This window comes from Harmonia axyridis, chromosome X, assembly GCF_914767665.1.
Source record: "Harmonia axyridis chromosome X, icHarAxyr1.1, whole genome shotgun sequence".
Classification (NCBI taxonomy): domain Eukaryota; kingdom Metazoa; phylum Arthropoda; class Insecta; order Coleoptera; family Coccinellidae; genus Harmonia; species Harmonia axyridis.
Window position 1 is genome coordinate 4,749,269 of NC_059508.1, and position 20,979 is coordinate 4,770,247.

Here is a 20,979-nt window from a genome sequence, read left to right on the forward strand (position 1 = left end):
AGTTCATTGAAGGACTCATTCCATGAAAATTGATTTATAGATTACAAGAAATTTCAAGGATATATCTTACTCAATAAAGTAATTTTTTTGTTTTTTTTTCGCTTTCGTATATTTTTTATTTAAGAATATCATTCTAGAATGGTTGTTTTGTTCTTCGTTGAAACACTCGAGGATCTGCATGAAGACAAAATGTCTATTCGCTCATTCTCACGCATAAATGATAATAACATATTCTTCACTCGAAGAAGATCCCTATCCAATTTATTAACAATGGGTTGTAAAACACAATTTAGTTACTTTTAGTAATACGCAACAGAACTTCATTATGTGATTTGGTTGTTAATGAGTGAACGTTTTTTTTTCGTTTTATTCCCTACAGCAATCAATTTTGTTTCTCACCTTATTGACAGTGCTTGGGTGAATTCTTAAAATATGTTTCGATTGTCATATTTTCTATTATGGTCATCATATCATATTGTGTTAGATTTTCAATATTCTAAAATGATTATTTTAACAGAGTATAATAAGTTTTTCTCAACTGCCTATTTATCATTTTGGCACATCGTTCTACAAAACAATTGTTATTTAAATAATATAGTAGTGGAAATGAGAATGATTTTATGTATGAAATGAATTTAGTATGAAATATATGGTTTTCCACCAAGTTACGACCAAGTCGATCACATACAGTTTTTCTCTGTATATACAGGGTGATTCACCGAGACCTATTACGTTTATGAAAAACTATCATAATTTTGTTCTGAAAATTTGCATATTGGGGTTTGAGACAATGATCCCTGTTCCTGAAATATTTTCAGATCTCTACAACTTGCGGTTATACCGGAAACAGACTCCTACTTCCTTATTTCAAATGGCATACCTAGTATATTATTGCATTCTTAGATAGCTTTTTTTGAAGACAATTTCGGCAATATGCCATACCTTGGATAAAAACTCAACGGTTCATGAGTTAATGAGATTCTTATGAAAAAAATGGTGGCGATGAGGACTCACATTTTTTGAATATTTCGGCAGAAAAAGCTCTTTTCAAAAAAAATTTTTTTTTCGATTCTGCAAATACGTTGCATTATAAGACTGTTTGCGGTTTGAACCAAAAATGTACAGGGTGTTGATAGAAAAATCAAGAACTTGGACTACTCAAATTCATCAAAACTCAAGATTTTCAAATTAGAACCTATATTTTTTATTATTTCAGTCGATTCTACGTACAACAATAGTGGGTGTTACTTAAGCAATAAATAATGAAAACAAAATTCATACTATGCTATGAACTATAAACTGAAAATAATTAAATATAACATTATCTGAAAATGATCAGCATATTGAAAAAACAAAGGGCAACTTTAATTTTAATATACCTAAACCGAAAGTTGTAGAGATCTGAAAATATTTTAGGGAGGAAGATCATTGGCTCAAACCCCAATATGCAAATTTTCAGCTCAAAATTATGATTAGTTTTCCATAAACGTCTGATATTCCATCCTGGTGAATCACCCTGTATATTCTAACCACGTTTCAATGTTTTTAAGATTTCCATATGAAAACTTTACCTATTACTCTCAAGAGATCGTCTCAATTAGTTCAACATCCTTGTTAATATTTCTCATGTTGAATATTCTTCTCATTTGTCATTTCCGAGTTATCCGAAAAATTAAATATATACCAAAAGAGGGATAAACACTCATCGGGATGCCTTGAAGAGCGGCTACGTGTCAAAGTAAAGGATTAACAAATTTGAGCCGAAGAAGAGTCGAAGAGTGCTAGAGTGTTTAACAGAGCATGAAGAGCAACATTGCCACTCCACAATTTTTCGTATCGTGATTCCAGAAGATTCCGTATATACCTTTTCATAATTTACACTACACAGCGGTTTGAAATTACAAACAGTAGTGGGAACATGTCAGTATTTCGAAAACAATCCAAACATAAATAAGTTGTCTACTGGTTTGGAGCCCTTGAGAATGCGAGATGCTTCAAGCCGCTTGCTCCTACACGAACACAGCGAGCATTTGGAATAAATTCTAGGCGTTTAAGTTCTGTGTATACGTTCCAAGTCTCATCGTTAAACAGGGTTAATTTTTTTCTGCGTCTTTATACGTATGCGATACTTGGGTATCTCAAACATTTTTGTGTGCTTTTTCCAGTTGTCGTTTAATTTAGAATTTTTAACGATTCTGCTCAGTGATGAAGAATTTGAAGTCAAATATTATTCTGTCCGTCCGTTCGCCATGAACACGACAACTCTAAAACGAAATGTGCTAGTGGCTTGAAATCTTCAGGGTAGATTCAGCATCCGAATATCTCTGATGAATCGTTTTGTTTTTCACTCATTTAATCCATTCGATCGAAGTGGAATTCGAAAAACAGCTTTCTGGCGGAATTTTATGAGTATCGTAGTGTTAGAAGATGAAAAAATAAGTTTTTGTAAAATTTCAATATCTCACAATCTATTTCATTAGATTTCACTATAGAGTTCATCGATATGGTGTCTTATTTATAATAATATAGCTTCTCACAGGGAAAAATAATCAAGTTCTTCTGATGTAAAATCCCCCCCTGAACCTCAGAATATCGTTTCTTATTTTCAATTATAAATAAAAAAAAAAGAAATGAAAATTTTCACATTCTACGTTTTGGAAAATAATATCTATTTACATGAATATTTCCCTCCTGTCAAAAATTCTATGTATATGGAGAACAATTATCGAAAATTACAGCGATAATTGCATTGTAGGAAGCGAAACTGCACTGCGATAATTGTCCTGTTCATAGATGCATAGTTTCTATGCATCTTACACAGTTCGAATCTATGGCAATTCCATTCTACATCAGTTTGACAAGTAATGTGACAGTTTATTCGGGAAATATTCCCCCGAATTACACTCGTGCATCAAAATGACCGGATAATTTCGCATTCCAGCGTGTTTTCTTTGAAAAACTGCATTCGGTCATTTTCATTTTTGGAGAAAGAGCCCTCCACCTTCGGTGTCGGGCTCTTTCTCCAAAAATGAAAATGAACTCATGCAGTTTTTATGACAACACGCTGTCATGCAAAATTATCGGTAATTTTGATGCACTTGTGCAATTACCTACGATAATTGACACATTGACTGAACCTCATTGATACTCCTCCGAGCCAAATTCTCATCATTTGCGGGAGGTTTTAATTTTCTGCTTTAATTTGAGGAAATCTGCGGCTGAGACTCATCATCGATTGCTCTCAAATACCGCTATTAGAGAAAGAACGTGCCGAGAGTGGATTCAACGCTTCAATAAGGTTGATTTTGACGTCGAAGACCAGCGGAAGAGGGAAGGTTTTCGAATTGGAGGCATAACTTGATCAGGACTCATGTCAAACGTAACAAGAATTGGCAGGATCATTGGGAGTGATGCAACAAGCAATTTCAAAACGCCTGAAAGTCATGGGATTCATTCAGAAACAAGGAAATTGGGTGCCGTATGAGCTGAAGAGGAGATATGTTCAACGGCGTTTGTTTGCTTGAGAACAGCAGCTTGCAAGGCAAAGACGAAAGGGATTTCTGCATTGTGATTTGAGACGAAAAATGGGTTCATTACGATAATCCCAAGCTCAGACAATCATGGGGATATCCCGGCCATGCTTCCACGTCGACGGCCAAGCCGAACATACTCAGTATTTGGTGGAACCAGCTCGGCGTAGTGTTTTATGACTGAAACAATCACAGGCAATCGTTATCGAAAGCAATTGATGCGTTTGAGCCGAGCATCGAAAGACAAACGGCCGCAATACAACGAGAGACATGATAAAGTGATTTTACAGCATGACAATGCTCGACCCCTTATTGCGAAAGTGGGCAAGACATACTTGGAAACGTTGAAATGGGAAGTTCTTACCCATCCACCGTATTCTCCAGACGTTACTCATTTGTTTCGATCAATGGCACACGGCCTGGCTGACTAGCACTTCTGGTCTTATGAAGAATTAAAAAATTGTATCGATTCGTGGATCGCTTCAAAAGATGACCAGTTTTTTCAACGCGGGATTCGTACGCTGCCCGAAAGATGGGAGAAAGTAGTGGCCAGCGATGGACAATACTTTGAATCATAAATGTATGAAGAGTTTTTTACAATAAAGCCTCGAATTTCGGAAAAAAACGGCGGAAGCAAAGTTGTACGGCTATGTATAATTTCCAGACAAACAATCCTGAGATCGAATTTCTCCCCAAAATATGTATTTGTCAAAAACATGAAAACAAACCGAATATAGATAAAATCACGAGTCCGTAAGGACGAGTGATTTTATCTATATTCTGTATTTTATTGTTTGAATGTTTTTGCCTCAAATACATCAGTTTGAGTGATGAAAATAAAAAAAATATCTGATAAAATTTGAAGAACGAGTTGTATTTGATTATTTTTTTCAACAATTTAAATGGTCAATATTCTCTTGGGTGATGGCACTGAATCGGTTTGTGTTAATTATTCAATAATGCACTTTGAGCTGTCAATAGTGACGAATTCAAAGTGAAATTTTTACATTTCAATGTAAACAAGGTATATTATCGATGAGGAAGTGGTATTATCAGTATAATCTTGAATGATTGGCTGGAATTATGCATATTTTGACATGAGAAAAAACAAACTTTTTAGTACTTTAATATACTAATTATAGGATTTTTTTTCATACTAGTTGAGTTATTTTGCGATAAGAGGAAAATTAATGAATCATCTTTCAAAAAATTGAGAAATGAGAAAAATGAGATTCATAGTTCTTTTGACCTTTGAAAACATGGATGTGCGAAATGTTTTTCATCCAGAAGACTTCGATACAATATAGGGCGGATTAGTTTTTTCCCAGTGAACACTTTCACCGCGTCCTAAATCATCTGGGAAGCGGATTTTAATGCGAAAACAGGTTGTAGGGAACCTAGGGGAAATTCCGCCTTTAAATTGAAGTTTTCTCTAACACGGCTGCACATATGATTAGACTGTCTATAAGCTCCTTTATGATAAAAAGAGTCTTTTCCAGTGGCTGCACATAATGTGCAATATTAAAGGAGCCGCATAGTTGGGTCGAGCTTACAGGCTTTGAGTCCGCCAAACACGTGTAGATTGTACCGATATGAGCAGAAAAGCCGTATATTTAAATCTACTGAATATGGAACGATGGTGTTTTTCGCTTTTAGCCTCGGTCCCAACATCAGTCGCTCTTCAGATATATAGGAGACATGAATTCAGCGAATTTTCCAATACACAGTTGCCAGATGAAGATGGAACAAAATGTTTTGTTGATTTTCATTCAAAATGTCTCAGTTTTTGGTTTATTGAAACGTTACTCAATCAGTTCCGGACCTGGTCCACTTTTTTGTTGTTAGTATCGAGCTTCAAAAGATGCGTGTTGAAATTTCGAAACGTAGAAATAATACTACAAGATGAGGCAGAATGTGAAACTGTCATTCCATATCTGAATGCAAATTTTCATTACGATTGAATGAAACTTCGATAGGTCCAAGGCCTAAGCAGTAAATATATATTTTCTCTTAACAAAACGTCTTTGTTTATCAACATAGTCACCTTCAAGAGTGGTACATGTATCCAATGAACCTCTGAATTTTCAATACCTTTTCTGTACAAAGATTTGTCTTTGCTCAAGAAATAGGCTTCAACCTTGGCAATCAATTCTTCATTACAGCCAAATTTCTTTTCCCAGATCACCTTTTAACAGTTTATTGTCAATTGTTTTGCTTGCACGATATTTAAGCCTATAGAGCATTTAATTGGCTCACATGAATCAAATTAACGCAAATAATATAATCGAAAATTTCATTCAGATTCCAATCTTCTATGTTGCTTGCTGACACATCTAGTTTGATAAGTTTGAGTTGAAATTCTAAGTTTGGAAAATGTGTTCCAAAGTACGAGCAATGCTGTCCAGTGCCCGATGCTAGTTCTAATACTTTACCTTGACCATCAGTTTTTATACCTCTAAAATATGTATTTCATTTCTATCAACCGAAGGGTAGTTTATTTCCTTAGAACTCATTTTTGATGGTGCCAAATCTGATAATTTTTCTGTTATTGGAGTTTTTTAATTCCAAGGGATTCTTCAGGAATTACTAGCCTAAGGGCCCGTTTCAAAAAGTTTATATTTCATATTTTTGTCGAAATCGATAGCTGAATAAAGATAAAACTTTTTTTTGTTTTTCTTTTTATACCAGTTTATATTTCAGTTGACGTTGAGAGAGATTGAGGTTGAGCTAAGCCGGAGAATAGAGATAATAATAATAAGTGATTAAAACGTTTCGATAAAACATAATAAAATAGCTTGATTCTCGATAAAATGCATATTGAATACCATCAAGACTCAAGAAATATTCGATGTAACCTATATACTGCGCGCATCGTAAGGTTAAGAAAAAGGAAGAATTCATCAGATATTCCAAATTTCCACGTCCAGCAGCAGCATATGCGAGTGGACAGCGGCAAAAGAAAGCATCCACGAAATGCCATCGAGTTTGAGACGACGAATGTAGTACCTTCAAACCGACGACAAATCACACAATTCGTATCTATAAATCAATTAACAGGACTCTACCTGATGGTAGCTGGCTTGGCCGGTTGTTTGGAATTGAGTTCTACCTATCTCCTTGTAAGTTGCCGATGTTGGACTTCCAATAATTCTTGGAAAGGTGCATCATCTTTCCTGCTCTCTTTGAATGCTCCGAATATATAAAACGCATATAAAGAGTTGATTGACTCAAAGGGGCACTCCAAGGTTTTTTTCGATTTATGTCATCAATTTAGGTATTTTTTTCTATTATTGTTCCTCAGAAAACGTTTGAAAATAAATATAATTCGGAACTCGTTCGAAAAAATAAAATTTCATTATGTGTATAATGTTTGATATTGTGTCTTCCTGTTCAAAAATAAAACTACTCTTTTATCAAACACTCGGTGCTTTCCAATTTTCATAATCCACAAATTGTATGACATTTCATGGATATTCAAAATGAATATATCTATGGCAATATGTATTGCCATTGGGATGAAAGGTTGCTTTTAATAAGAAAACCTAAGAATTGAGCCAAAGGAACATTTCATTTTCTTTCAATAGATCTTAGGTTATGCAGGCCATTCCATTTGAAAGAACGCACTTTTTGTCATTTTAGTTTGCCTCGTTGAAGCCTGCGAATTTGAACTACCCTGTATGATTAGAGACGCTTTTTTTACACGTAAATGAAACACGGGAAATTTAAGCTTTCTAGAATTCCATGCACCGAAGTGATGACTGTTTAATTGAAGCTATGTTTTACGTTGAAACAAAAAGTAAATCAATCAGCTACTCGAAAACCTTTAGAGATAGGGACTAGGAGGTCAATACATAAATAATCAAGAGGCTACGACAAAACGAAAGAAGTAATAATATACAGGGTTTTTTCATTTGATTGTTAGTACTTTTTTATATAAGCGACAGCCGGCAATACCGCAGCGCTGAAAATATTTTGAATCGATAGAGCAGTGGTTCCTGACCAAGAAATCTATTTTCAACAAAATCTTCTCCGTAAAAGTCCAGGGTCCCATCGACCGTGGCACATCCTGTATGTCCTAACAATCACTTTATCATTGTATTGCGGCAGTTTGTTTCTCAATACTCGGCTCAAACGCATTAATTGCGTTCTATAACGATCGCTCGTGATTGTTTCACTCGGTTTTAACAACTCATAATACACTATGCCGAGCTGGTGCCACCAAGTACTGAGCATGACCTAACCCATTTTTCGTCTCCTGTCACAATGCGATGCAGATATCCCTTCCGTATTTGCCTTGCAAGCAGCTGTTCACAAGCAAACAAACGCCGTTCAAAATCTCTCGTACGCCACTAAATTAGCTTGTTTCTGAATCATTACCCATGACTTTCAGGCGTTTTGAAATGGCTTGTTGCGTCAATCCTGATGATCCTGCCAATTCTTGTTGCGTTTGACACGACTCTGGATCGAGTAATGCCTCCGATTCTGCATTTTCGAAAACCTTCTATCTTCCACCGCCATGCTGGTCTTCGACGTCAAAATCACCGTTCTTGAAGCGTTGAAACCACTCTCAGCACCTTCTTTCACTAATACCATAGGTATTTGAGATCATTCGATGAGCCTCAGCCGCTGATTCCTTCATATTAAAGTAGAAAATTGAAACTTCCCGCATATGACGAGAATTTGGCCCGTAAGCTGACTTGTTCAATCGAGAATAACTTCATGATGCAGACACAAATCGACTAATATTTCAATGGCGTTATGTTTACAAATGCCTTAGCTTATTGTATGACATCTGCGATCTATTTATTTCGACTACCACTTACCGCTAGAGCGATTTTTTGCAAAATGGTGTACACGTTCATTTGAAAAATTCCCTTTCCAAATCGCTTTGAGAGGAGGAAGGTTCATTAAGGCTTGTTTGATATGGAAGGAAGCAAAATTGACAGATTCTCATAGTTTAATTTTGCGCTATTTTCATGGTAACGGCTTGAACGCAATTCGACAAAGTTGAACAGACACAACTTACTTGCCCAGGATAGGCAAAATTCAAATACCATTTATAATATTTTTTTTTAGAATGACGAAAAGCAACAGTCTCTCAAAAGGTTAAGTGAAATGAAAATGCTGAGACATCAATATCCAGAATAAGAGGATATGCTCTCCTCTCTAATTAAGGATACACTGTTTGTGGAAGGGAAGGGGGAAAAATTTGTCAGTCTCCGTTTGGTTTTTGGCATTCTTTATGCATTTCTTTCTAAAACATTGCTATATTACCATACCAAGCTACCGTCTTACCAGAACTGTATACGAAGATTATATTTATTAGATATATCAGATATATGTAATGAGTGTCCATGAATATTGATGATATTGATGCATTTTGGTAAAAGAAAATTTTCTCCCAGTAGGTCACCTGTTTGGAGGCGGTTTTGGTGGAGGGGGAGGTGGGTATGGTTTCTCCATGCCAGGCCTCCCATCAGCTGCACACGCTCTAGCCAAGACGACCTTTCTCTTCGACCACGGTAAATATTCTTCTAGCACCTAAGTTCACCGTCAAATCATTTTAATGAGAAATTTGAATTTAATTCGAGCGACTTTTGAAACGTTTCTGCTGTATTTTAATTATGTATAATGATGTTATGATTACGTATATGCAGGATGTACATTAATAACTATGCACGAGTGAACCACTATTGGAATATTTGCATGTCTATTAGGATGTGTTCAGTCAAATCATTAGGATGCTAACTAAGAAATTGCTCGTTACATGGATTTTGAATTGAATTTCAATTGAAGTATGGGTACATTTAAGATTTGATTTTTCAAATGTTTATCATTTGAAAGTGATCACAATATGAATACGACAAGCCTAGCTGAATCGTTTATTTCTTAAAAATCAATGTTCTATTCAGCGTAAATTCAACTATTGTATTTACCTATACGATTCATAAAAAAATCTTGGTTTCATACTGGACACTTATACTTATACTTATGATTGAAGTTATTCTTTTCCACTGAATGTTTGAATGAGTTCAATACTGTGTCGACAACGATGTTGTCATCAGTTAGTTCCTGAAGATGAAAACATTGTTATGCAAACGGTATCTTGACTTTTCAGTTGTCCGTATTATATAATGTGGTTTATGGGATCATCAAACTTAAATTATAAAATATTCTTTTGAGAAAGAACAATACAAAATTTGTAAACTTCAAACAATGAAGCACGTGTAGATAAATCTTAGTATTAGCAGAAAAAATGTCAATGTGGCATCATACATTTCAATGTATGATACAAGAGCACATATATAAAAACCTTGGTAAAAACTGTCTCCCGGTATATAGGCGAGCTATATAGCTGCATTTTTAGGTAACCTACTTTATCGATGAACTTTATATGTTCGCATGAAATTCCAGTGAAATCTAACTGATTGGTTCTGAGATATCGAAATTTCACAATTATGTTTTTATCTTCGTCACGAAAATTCTTATGGGCATTCGTTCCGATTTTAGGAACCCGATTTCCAAATGACAGTTTGAGTGGATCGGTATTTTTTTAAAAATTGAGAAAACAATATTTCATATGAGTATAACACCGGAAGTATAACACAGATTTTGCCCGCTAATAAGCTGAAAATGCTGAAAATTTCAAGTCGCCAGCACATTCAGTCTGAAAGATATTGTGTATAGCATTCGAGGCCACTCTCGCTTCAAAATTTGGCAATTTCAGACAGTTTGGCGAAATGATAGATCACCATTATCTTAAAAGAAGTACGTATTATGCTAAGAATCTCTAGGGGGTTACCAAATAACTGTGAAAGTTTAGAGCGGTGGATTGTTTTAGAAAATTAAAGGTCTTACATGTGAACAAAACTTTTAGAAGTAAAGTTATTGGAAAGTTAAGCGCTTCCAAAATGAGTACATTTTTGTACATTTTTTTTTTAAATTACAGAAAACTTGAAAGAATGGATTTTGTGGAATGCTTTACCATTGAATTTTTTTTGTGCAATTTTGAAGGGATGAAACATGCAATCCCTCTTCAATTTTTTTAATAGAACTTTTTAACGAAACAAAATTTCTCAATTGAAAAATATATGTTGAAAAGAACGAACCCTCCTAAATTTTTTGACTCTTGAGATGTGTCAGTAGAAGGGATAGTTTACTAATGAAAAAATAAATTCTATGAATGGAATCGCAAAAACCTAGTAGGTAGCTGTTTGTACAATTTAATTGGTAGAACATGACCATAAAAGTCATTCCTTCAATTTTTCAGCAATTTCAAGAAAAAAAAATTCTTTTGGAAGCTTGTAACTTTTCAAGGAAAGAGCTTTTGGTTACATGAAAGACCTGCTTTAATTTTCGACAAAGATTGAGAACTTTCGCACTCATTTGGTCACAATCTGTATAAATTATGAGAGTTATAAATACATAGACATATTTTCACTGTAACGTAAAACGATCAGTTTTGTAGTTATTTAATCTGGAATATTTAGTCTGATTGAAGTAATTCCGTAGAAATTAATGCAGAAGTATTGGAAAAAACGAACCAAAACGACAATATCGGATAATTGCCGCAATCTTATCGAATTAATCTAAAATTTCTTGGACCTCGAATGTAAAAATCTCATCACTTAAAGCGATCATTGAATACAGTTTCAAATCTGACCGGGTATCCAACCCCTGGTCTGAAAGAAGGGAATTTAATTAAGTGAAATTACCCTGCTTGTACTTTAATTATGTTAGTATCTGAGTTTTTACGGGATGTGTCCCCCAGCCGTTCTCGCTTATTTTCGAGACGATCAAAAGGTGTCGCCCCGGCTGGGGAGCCCTGTAGGGGGCGCAACTTCCGGATGGAAGAGCCTGCCGGTTCCCTCTGAAGTCGGTCTTGACGGAAGAAAGACCAATTAAAGAGATAAGTAGTTGGAAGCAACAATTTAAAAATGTAATAAAACTGCTGCTAGGATAAGAATTTGAGGGTGAAAATGAATCCTCGGAAGGCCTCTCGAATGACCGAGTTGAAAAGATTTCTTTTGAATATATTCTCCTAACCACTGAAGGTACGTAGAGGGAGGGATATGAACCAACATTAAACTCGATAATTTATTTCTTTAATTATCATTAATATCTTTTTTCGAGTTTTATGTTTTGGAATTTCAGATTGAATGTTGATATGAAAACGTTTAGTTGACAACGTATTTTTTCATTTACCGTTATCTTTTTTTTATTCGTTTTCTCTTTTATTCAAATATCCAGCACTTGTTCTAGTAGCACCAGCTATGAACAATATGTTCATTTCACCTGAATTTTTTGAATTATCAGTCCCTTATTATTTTATTCAGATAAATCTCTTAATTGATCGCTATTCACATTGAATGATCCAAATCAAAGGATGACATATGAGAGTATACATAATCATATAGTGTTACGAGAAAAAAATATTTGAATATTCTCATAATTTTCAATGGAGCTATGAAAGATTGTTGTCTCTTCTCCTCTGGAAATCATGATGGGATGGTATTATATTCCGATAGCTTTCATGATCATCGAAGTAGCTCTGTAAGTTTGAGAAAATTTTTGTCTTTGAAAACATGCTGAGTGAAGACTTATCTGTATTTGATTCCATTGGCTAGGGTTCCTATGCTTCTTTTTGTTGGTGCCTTGTGAATTCTATTGAAGGTATTCTTGATCACATAGACAGGGTGTTCCTAAATTGGAGATGCAAAGGAAAATCGGAGATTTTTAGGATAATTTTAAGAAACAAATCCTATAAAAATGGGCCCGCAAACGCTTTGTTTTCAAGATACAGGGTGTTTCTTGTAGTCCTACTTTTTTCTGATAATTATACCAGTTTATCGAATCTTTCTCAATCTTCGGTACAGATTGGGTAAACTTATAATTAATTTATCCATCACAGCTTACGAATATCACATTATAAAAACTTTAATTGGAATATATATGCCAAATTGAGTTGAATATCTTGGGAAGGGAAGGTGCTATGAGAAAAACATTAACTAAAATCAAACTTTAACACCAGGTATCTAGAAAACATTTTTTTCTTAAAATGATCCGAGGAATCTGTCATTCCCGTTTGACCTACACTTTAAGAACACCCTCGAGGTCTCTGTCAGAGTGTCTTGATTATCCACTGTTTTTGTTGTGACTTTGCAAATATTTGTTTCTGCAGGAAGGTTTTGTAATCCTGTGCTATGGTATTCCGACTTTATTTACTTATACCTCCAGAAATAACAAAGCAGCAACTCTTTCAACTTCCATAGTGATTTTTTGAGGGAGAAATACAGTATTGAACAACAACGACTGAGGAACCTCTGAAAATGTGTACTGCAGTTGCAGGCGAAATGTTAGGTAAAAAAACCGATTATACCACGGCTAGAAAAGCCTGAATTTTCCAACCTTTCGAACCATCCGATCGTGAAAGCCTTTAGCATACCAATACAGATCTGTGAATATTTCAGGGAGAAAGATCATTGTCTTAAACCCCAATATGCAAATTTTCAGCTCAAAATTATGATTAGTTTTCGATAAACGTCTTATAGGCCATCTCGGTGAATCACCCTGTATATAAGTCGTATAAAATAAGATCTGTTTTATCAAAAGCTGAAATACAACATAAATATATGTTTCTGTAATTCCTAATTAATTGTAATCGGCGTTTCTAATTTTCTTCGTCAAATCACGAGTAGAAACTAAGCATCTTTTGATATTCGTTTATCCTACAGCAGGAGAATACTATTATTACTACGCTCATGCATTTAATGATTCAGATACTGAATCCGTAAAATAATTAACCATCACCCAAGACCACTCATTTTCAAAATAAACGAATGCATGTAACTGATCGAAATGACAGAACCACCAACACGAATCCAAAGCAGGACAAGAGTGTCTGTCAAAAACTGAAGCTGCATTATCCTGTTTCCCTATTAAATGCATCCCCCGTTTTATCGCTTCAACAACATGTTTTACAACTTGATGCCCCGCGTACACGACTTGTTATCCGTTTAAAAAAGATACGTTTTGTTGCATGTTTCATTAGTAGTATTAGTGGTAGGAAGAATCTTTTAGATGACTGTATCGTTCAGCTTTTGATTGGGTTCGTTCTATATTCGTGAAGGTATAATGATTATTAGACAATCAAATGCACATAGAATGATTATTCATAATACAAATGTGGAGCGTAAATTCAAAATACATAAGGAGACCTGCTTTTGAAATTAGAAATCCATGGATTCGTGGATTGCCCAAATAATAATTAGTAAAAGAATAATGTTCTGATTATAGTTACTCTCTAATGACAAATTGTAAATTATTTTCTAATTTTTCAATAAAATCGGCACAACCAATTCTACTTTTAGCCACATTGCTGAATAGTCAAAATAGTCCAAAGAGTCAAAATACCTTTCATTTGATGTATCACAATCCATATATTTCAATTTTAAAAAATTAATAAGAGGGGTGCACGGCTTAGTGGGTGAGAAATATCAAATTCAAAAAAGCACAGGATAAATTGCTTTTGAAATTGAAAATCGAAAGGGTGCGAGGATTTTCCCTAATAATTCTTCTTACAAGAATTATTGACGAGTTACGTATTTGTTGTACCTATTCATCCGATTTCCATTGATTTTTCAATGTATCCTTCCATTTTACTGATAAATCATGAAAATATACCAAAAAAAACGTTACAAAAATACAAAGAAAATATGACAACTTCGAATGAAAGGTCCAATTTGAAAATACTTTCATATAAAAATGTTCGAAGAATCACATCAATGATATACTAGTCTTTCCTCTTTCCCTATTCAAATTAAAGAAGAGGTTGTTCACCCCCCTTTTAAGGGTTGAATTTGGTGCCGGTTTTATCAAGTGTTTATATCGCTCTCTTGCTTTCTAAAACTTTTGGGCAAAATTGGTGAGACCTGAACTACATTTTTTCAACCCTAAGAAACTCTTTTTGGGAAAATCAAAATGCCGTTAATAGGTCAAAATTGAAATTTTGATAATTTCAACATTGATTTATATCTCGGTCCCTGTTTGTGGTACGATATTGAAATAAAAACATTATAAAGACACTTTTCGTTAGAAATCCAATGGCGTACCATGATTATCTTCAAGAGATTTCATTACAGCGCTATAACATAAAGTTTATAAATACTTGGAAAGAATAACCATTTCTTTTTCGTTTGAAAAATATCAAATATATTATATATCGTCCTAAGATCCATTCAGATATCATGGAAAATATGAAAAAATATTCAACTTTATGTAGCATATTTGATTAAGATGATCTTGATGATTTTTCTCCAAAGATTCAGAAAATAATTTTTGTCAAAAAAGTAATGATCTTGAAGAGAAATCTCGAATGATAGCGTTAACTTCGGATCAGATTTCCAGTAATTTTTTGAGGATAATCAATTAAAAATAATTGAAAATGTCATAACGAACATAACTTGGCTTGAAATTTGACTTGATTTCAAGTTAAGCTCAAGTCAAGTATTTATTTATCAAGTACTTGAATCTTTCAAGAAGTTTTATTGTGTAGTGTCACATCATTAAAAAAAATGATGAAATGAGAAGGAACCTTGCAATAAGCACTTTATTTGTTATACTTATAACTTATTAATATATTTATTTGAACATAATAATAATACATTTAATTACATTATAGAAAGGAATGTCCAATTCAAATAAACAATCAAGAACAGAGGCTCATCCAAAACATTGTATGAATGAACCCAAAATATCAACTTATTTGAAATATAAACATTAATTCACTATTAATCATAACAAAATTAAAAATTATACAAAATAAAGTTTCTTAACATTGAGAAGCCTCCAAGCTTTGTTTGATTTCATAATTTTCCATCCAGGATCTAAGACACATGAGGCATCTTACAGATTTGTCGCCTAACCTATCGCGGGTTTTCGTAACTGTAAGAGCAGCTCTGGAAAATTGTTTTTCAACAGGAGCTGAAGATGCTGGCGTTGATGAAAAACCTTTGACCATTTTGGCCAAGTTTGAAAAGATATTTCGAAAACTACCAAAATCTACCAATAGATTTCATAGAAATGTGAGAAAACTACTAATAAAGTCACACTGGCGAATGCTTCAGTCTCTCGGCGCTCGAGGAATCCCCTTATTTAGTCTAAGCGTGCACGAGATTTCAGAAATATATGCCGTGCGACGCGTGCATATCAATCTGAAGTAATATCAAGTAGCTTGATATCAAGTCAAGCAATAAATATCTAAAAACAAATTAGGTCAATCTCAAGTATATAATTTTTACGAGCTTGATTTTCAAGTCAAGTAGTTGGTTAAAATGTCAAGCTACTTGGCTTGATGAATGTATGCGAAAAATGTAATTGTTTTTATAGATTCCATAATTTGTTTTGTGATCTGTAGGTATGAATTATGTTACATGGGTATATGCAAGCAGCAGTATCAAATAATTTATTCTAATGTTTCCACACTTTGCTGCGCCTTGCAGCAGATATGCAACATAATATATTTTCATTTTAAAAACTTGCCTATTCATATTTTTCATATGAATATACTAGGTACTACATCCATAATCCTATTGAAAAATATGTTTATTTTTTGTATTTGGAAAAATTGCTTAGTGAAAGGTTAATTTGCGTCATAGACTATTCAAGGACGACTATGCCGTCTATGCTAACAATCGTACCTTTTTCGAATATTGACCAAAGCCGTACCTGGGAGATCTCTGACAAACAGACGCAAGGTTACCCTGTAATCGTTCCCTGTTTTATGATGAAGATCGTTCGGAAAGAACCGATGAATAAGTCATTAAAACTTTTACTTTTGAACCTGGCGGTTTTGTGTCGAAGTCAACAGAACGAAATGAATATTTTCAACTTATAGGTCATAATTGTCGTTGACAAAAAAAGTGGTGTAAAGTTAGCACCTGGCCGTCCGCATTTTTACAACAACTTACAGGTCGAGAATGTTGTATTTAATTTACTGCACGTTGTCATGTTTAGCAACAATTTATTGTAAAAAAGCGGGAGCAGACGCGAAACCGAAACAAATGGTTGTCTGCGTAGTGTACTTAATATCACCGGCACAGAGGTTCAATCAAGAGACGATTTATGACCTCTAGCCAACAGGATGCTCAGATGAGAAGCTAGAGCCGAAGTAAATACTTGCGCTCATTTTATTTTCTTTAAATTGTGGCTTTCACTATTGTTGTCACAAGGTCTATAAATACGTTGGTAATTGTGGGGGCTGGGCTTGGAATATGCCAGCAACTTTAGTTGCTTTTGATTTACACATACATATTTAGCTGCCTCAAACTAACATTTCCCTTGACAAATATTATTACTATATCAATCAAAAGGAAACATTTCAATCTCAAAACTGCAATTCAAGAAAATGGCTCACAAATGAAATAAATGAAGCATATATATAAAGACTGAGGTATTTTTTATAATGTTTCTTTATGAGATCCAAAAAAGCCTACCAAATTCATAAACAGAACTAAGGATGCACTTTTCATCGACCTAACCTGAATTTTATGAAAGTCACACTTATTTTTTATAGCTAATGGAGTGAATTCATATTCATTATATGTATATTGAATCATGAAATTCATGATTTGAATTTATCTGGATACCATTAATCTGGAACTTTCTCAAAGTATTGAAGGAACAGGAAGGTCATGTACCTAATAATTTATTTTCCAATGAGAGGTTTACTTTTGAAAAGCCCGCTATCTGGGCGGGTGTCCCTTTTGGAGCTGCCTTCTTTTGATATTTGGCAAATCTAGAGTATTTTTGGGTTGTTTAAAGCACTTTCTGGGCCGGAAATTATGACTGGTGGAAAAATTTGAGCTATTGGGACAAGTTAGTGATGTAAAGAATAGAAAAAAAACTGAGAACATGGCTGCTGTAGACCCTAGTGTTGGAAGAACCCAAGTTTGTCGATTCCTTGTCAATCTTGGGAGTTAGGCATTCTGTAAACGACATACCACCGTATAAAGACTAAGGCCTTAAGGCTTTTAAAGTTCAGTTTCACAAGAATTCAAGCCAGTCGTATCTTCGCTGGTCAGGTCTTTGAAATGCATCAAAATGGTCCAGATTGTCATCGAAAATTCATAATAGGTGATGAGACCTATGACCTTGAAGGCTACATTGATAGGAAGTTGAAATGAAGAATTGTTGCATTTGGGGCTCAGAAAGCCTGTTCATTCTCAACGAGTCACTGTTTGGTGCTGTTTATAGGCTGTTGATGTGATTGGACCTTACTTATTCAGAAATGAGGCTGGTGCAACTGTTACGGTAAATTTACTGCTCTAGCGACCTCTAAGGTGCGAATTGGTTATGAAAAATTTGATGGAAAAGATATGCTGGTGCAACCGTAGCTGTGGCTGATATAGTTTTTTATTGTTAATAACATACTTTCTTCTTTACAATGCAATACTCTCAAAATACATACTTTTTTTCCATATCCTCATGTAACAGGATAATGAAATACATTTTACGTATCTAGAATATTTAATAATGGAAAAACATGATATTGATGAGCATCTTTAGAATTTATATAGAAAACACAAAAGTCTCATTTAAGTATGTTTGAAAATCAATCCTTTGAGATTAGTTTTTCAAATCAATAAAATAACTACCATCTTTGAATATTTATGCAGCTAGCCTATATCTCATAAACGAAGATACTTGAGGCAATTCTAACTCTATCAGTCTATCCAAATTGTCCTGCATTCAAACAGAAAGCATGTGAAGTTATTATAATAAAGTTTATTACATGTGTGTAAGTATTGGGTTTTTGCTCTGAAATCCAACAATTTCGCACCACTCAACCTATTGCAGTGTAACAAGCAGAGAATCTTAGTAGATGACGCTATAAAAACGAAACGTTTATATGAATCTTTATCGGCCTATCTTCCTCAATCTCCTATTTTGCCCCTGCCTGACAACTCAGCTGTAGCAGGTCACTTGAGCTGATTCTGACCCCTACGATTGTAATCGAATAACGAAAATGCATTAACATCAACGCCTGTGTCAACTCTAGACAAGCCCTGTCTACACGCATTCAGCTGCATGGAGAGGAATTAACAGAATTTTTACGCTGTATCCCATTTTCTAATTGGATTTTTCAGTTACAGGTCTGAGCTGAATTTACAGCCAATTACATCAAACCGCTCATAAACAGTTTGGTTCGAACAAATGGGGCCGATAGAAGACAAAACAGCTATAAATAGCTCTGTTAATTCTCAATAATGATATTGGTTAGGGTTTTCCAATGAGAGGTTTCGTTTTGAATAGCACGCTTTCTGGTCAACTGTTATCTTTTGACGTTTGACAAGTGAAAAATGGAACGATGCACGCTTCAACAATACATTGACTACAAAATTGGTTGGGAATTTTGCAGTCACAGTTTGCGAATCTGAAGCCCTTGAAAATCAAAAGACCTTTAATTCAGAGTGGTATAAAACAATTTGTTTGCCTAAAGTTTTCGGTAAATTGGGAGAAATGAATCCAAAACAACGAATTATCTTGCATCATGACAATGCGACCTCACACACATCAAATGCAACGAATGGGTATTTGGACACACAAAAAAATCAAATTAATGGGTCACCCACCTTACAGCCCCGACTTGGCACCGATTGACTTCTACTTCTTTCCTGAAATCAAAAATAAACTTCGTGGACAAAGATTTTCATCGCCCAAAGATGCGGTTGAGGCTTTCAATACGCATGTTTTAAAACTTCCATCTTCTGACTGGAAAAAATATTTATAAAAAGTTTAATGAGTCTTCTTGATGAAGGATATTTAATATAAATCAAATAATTTGACAACTTTGTGTCTAATCCTTCACAATAATATATCTGTATGATATATTCAGTTTATTTTTGTCTTGGAATATATTCCAATTCTAAAAATGACAAATTTAATAATCAACCAAAAGAAAAATTCAAAATGACTAAAACTGTACAAATTGAGTAAACGGTTAATAAATTGAACAACTAAATTAACATAAAGACAGACGTACGTCTGTCTTTATGTTAATTTTGAATTTTTCTTTTGGTTGATTATTAAATTTGTCATTTTTAGAATTGGAATATATTCCAAGACAAAAATAAACTGAATATATCATACAGATATATTATTGTGAAGGATTAGACACAAAGTTGTCAAATTATTTGATTTATAAAAAATATTTAAAAAAACAGTAAAAATATTTCGCATCAAAATCGTTTGTTTATTTTTTGTATTCTCAATAAGTAACCCTCGTTAACACCCAGTATTTCAGTCGAATCTAACAGATAGATTCGGAGCTAGTGAAATTCGATAAAAAAATTACTTCCAATGATGCGATATGATTGGTTTTTACCTCGAACTCTATTCATCAGTGAGTGGAACTCAATTGATTAAAACCTTTGTATGCTTAAAATTCGAGATATTTGGGCAAAATGATAGCTAGCTGAAACAAGTTGATGATGATAAATCATGATGCTGAAAACGTAATCTCATTAGTTTATGCATTAGAGATGTGATGGTTACTGTGAAATTTGCAGCTTTTTCCTGCTGAACTCCATTGGATTAAAACGCCGCCAGAGTGATAGTACATTCACCTTTAATTTGATGGCCAAATTGACGATCTAAATTATGAAGTCGCTTCAGGGAATGATCGTCCTGTTTTTGAGTTGGTGTCTTTAGTGACAGATTCTATTCGCAGCGAGAAACATCTCGGCATTTCTTTTTGCTTCCCAATAGATGGCTCCTTGCAGAGAGAGATGATGCCGACTGTTTTTTCGCATAAATTCTGACACGAACTTTCTCATTGTCATTCGGACAGTTATACATCACGGTTCCACCAGTTGATTTTTTCAACAAAGATTGCTGAACTTCGATGGCCATTGGAAGATAATTTGGAGATGTCTCAATCTGTTCATTTTTTTTCAGCTAACAGTCATTTTTGTCCGTGGGTATAGCTTTTGCTCCTTAATCTCATTTAGGTCAGAGTAAATTTTGATGAAATTATCGTTAAATGGTTAATGGAAATAGAAATAACAGCTCAAGAAACGAAATGAAATGGCTAAATTTCTACAATTTGGATCGGTTGTCTTCAGATTTTTTCTGTTTTCCATTGTGTCATTTTTTTCTTATGAACGCTATATTGGTTTTCCTTATGAGGTGATAAAGAAAAAAATTACGAATTCAATAATGTATCACACTCTACAAAAATATCGAGTCCAGCTACGCAAATTTGAACTTTTTTTTTGTTCAAGTAGTAGGCTGGTCAGAATGGTCAATTTACTTGTTACTTCGTTCAGTTGTTATGTGAAACCATCACTTAATTTTTGTAAAAACCTAAATCCTGTATGATAAGTCCTAATAATTACATAATCATGCTGATACCAACACTCTACATAGCGTACAACTGGCAATGCCTGGA

The 20,979-nt window shown here is 34.3% G+C and overlaps 1 protein-coding gene across 1 annotated transcript in view; it reads left to right on the forward strand.

Moving 5' to 3' along the window:
* The window catches only part of LOC123685863 (E3 ubiquitin-protein ligase RNF220-like), a 139,310-nt gene that overhangs the window by 23,806 nt on the left and 94,525 nt on the right, over nucleotides 1-20,979 (forward strand). The window contains exon 4 of the mRNA XM_045625722.1: nucleotides 8,936-9,052. Within this exon, the coding sequence (XP_045481678.1) occupies nucleotides 8,936-9,052 (117 nt within the window). The remainder of the gene's footprint in view (nucleotides 1-8,935; nucleotides 9,053-20,979) is intronic.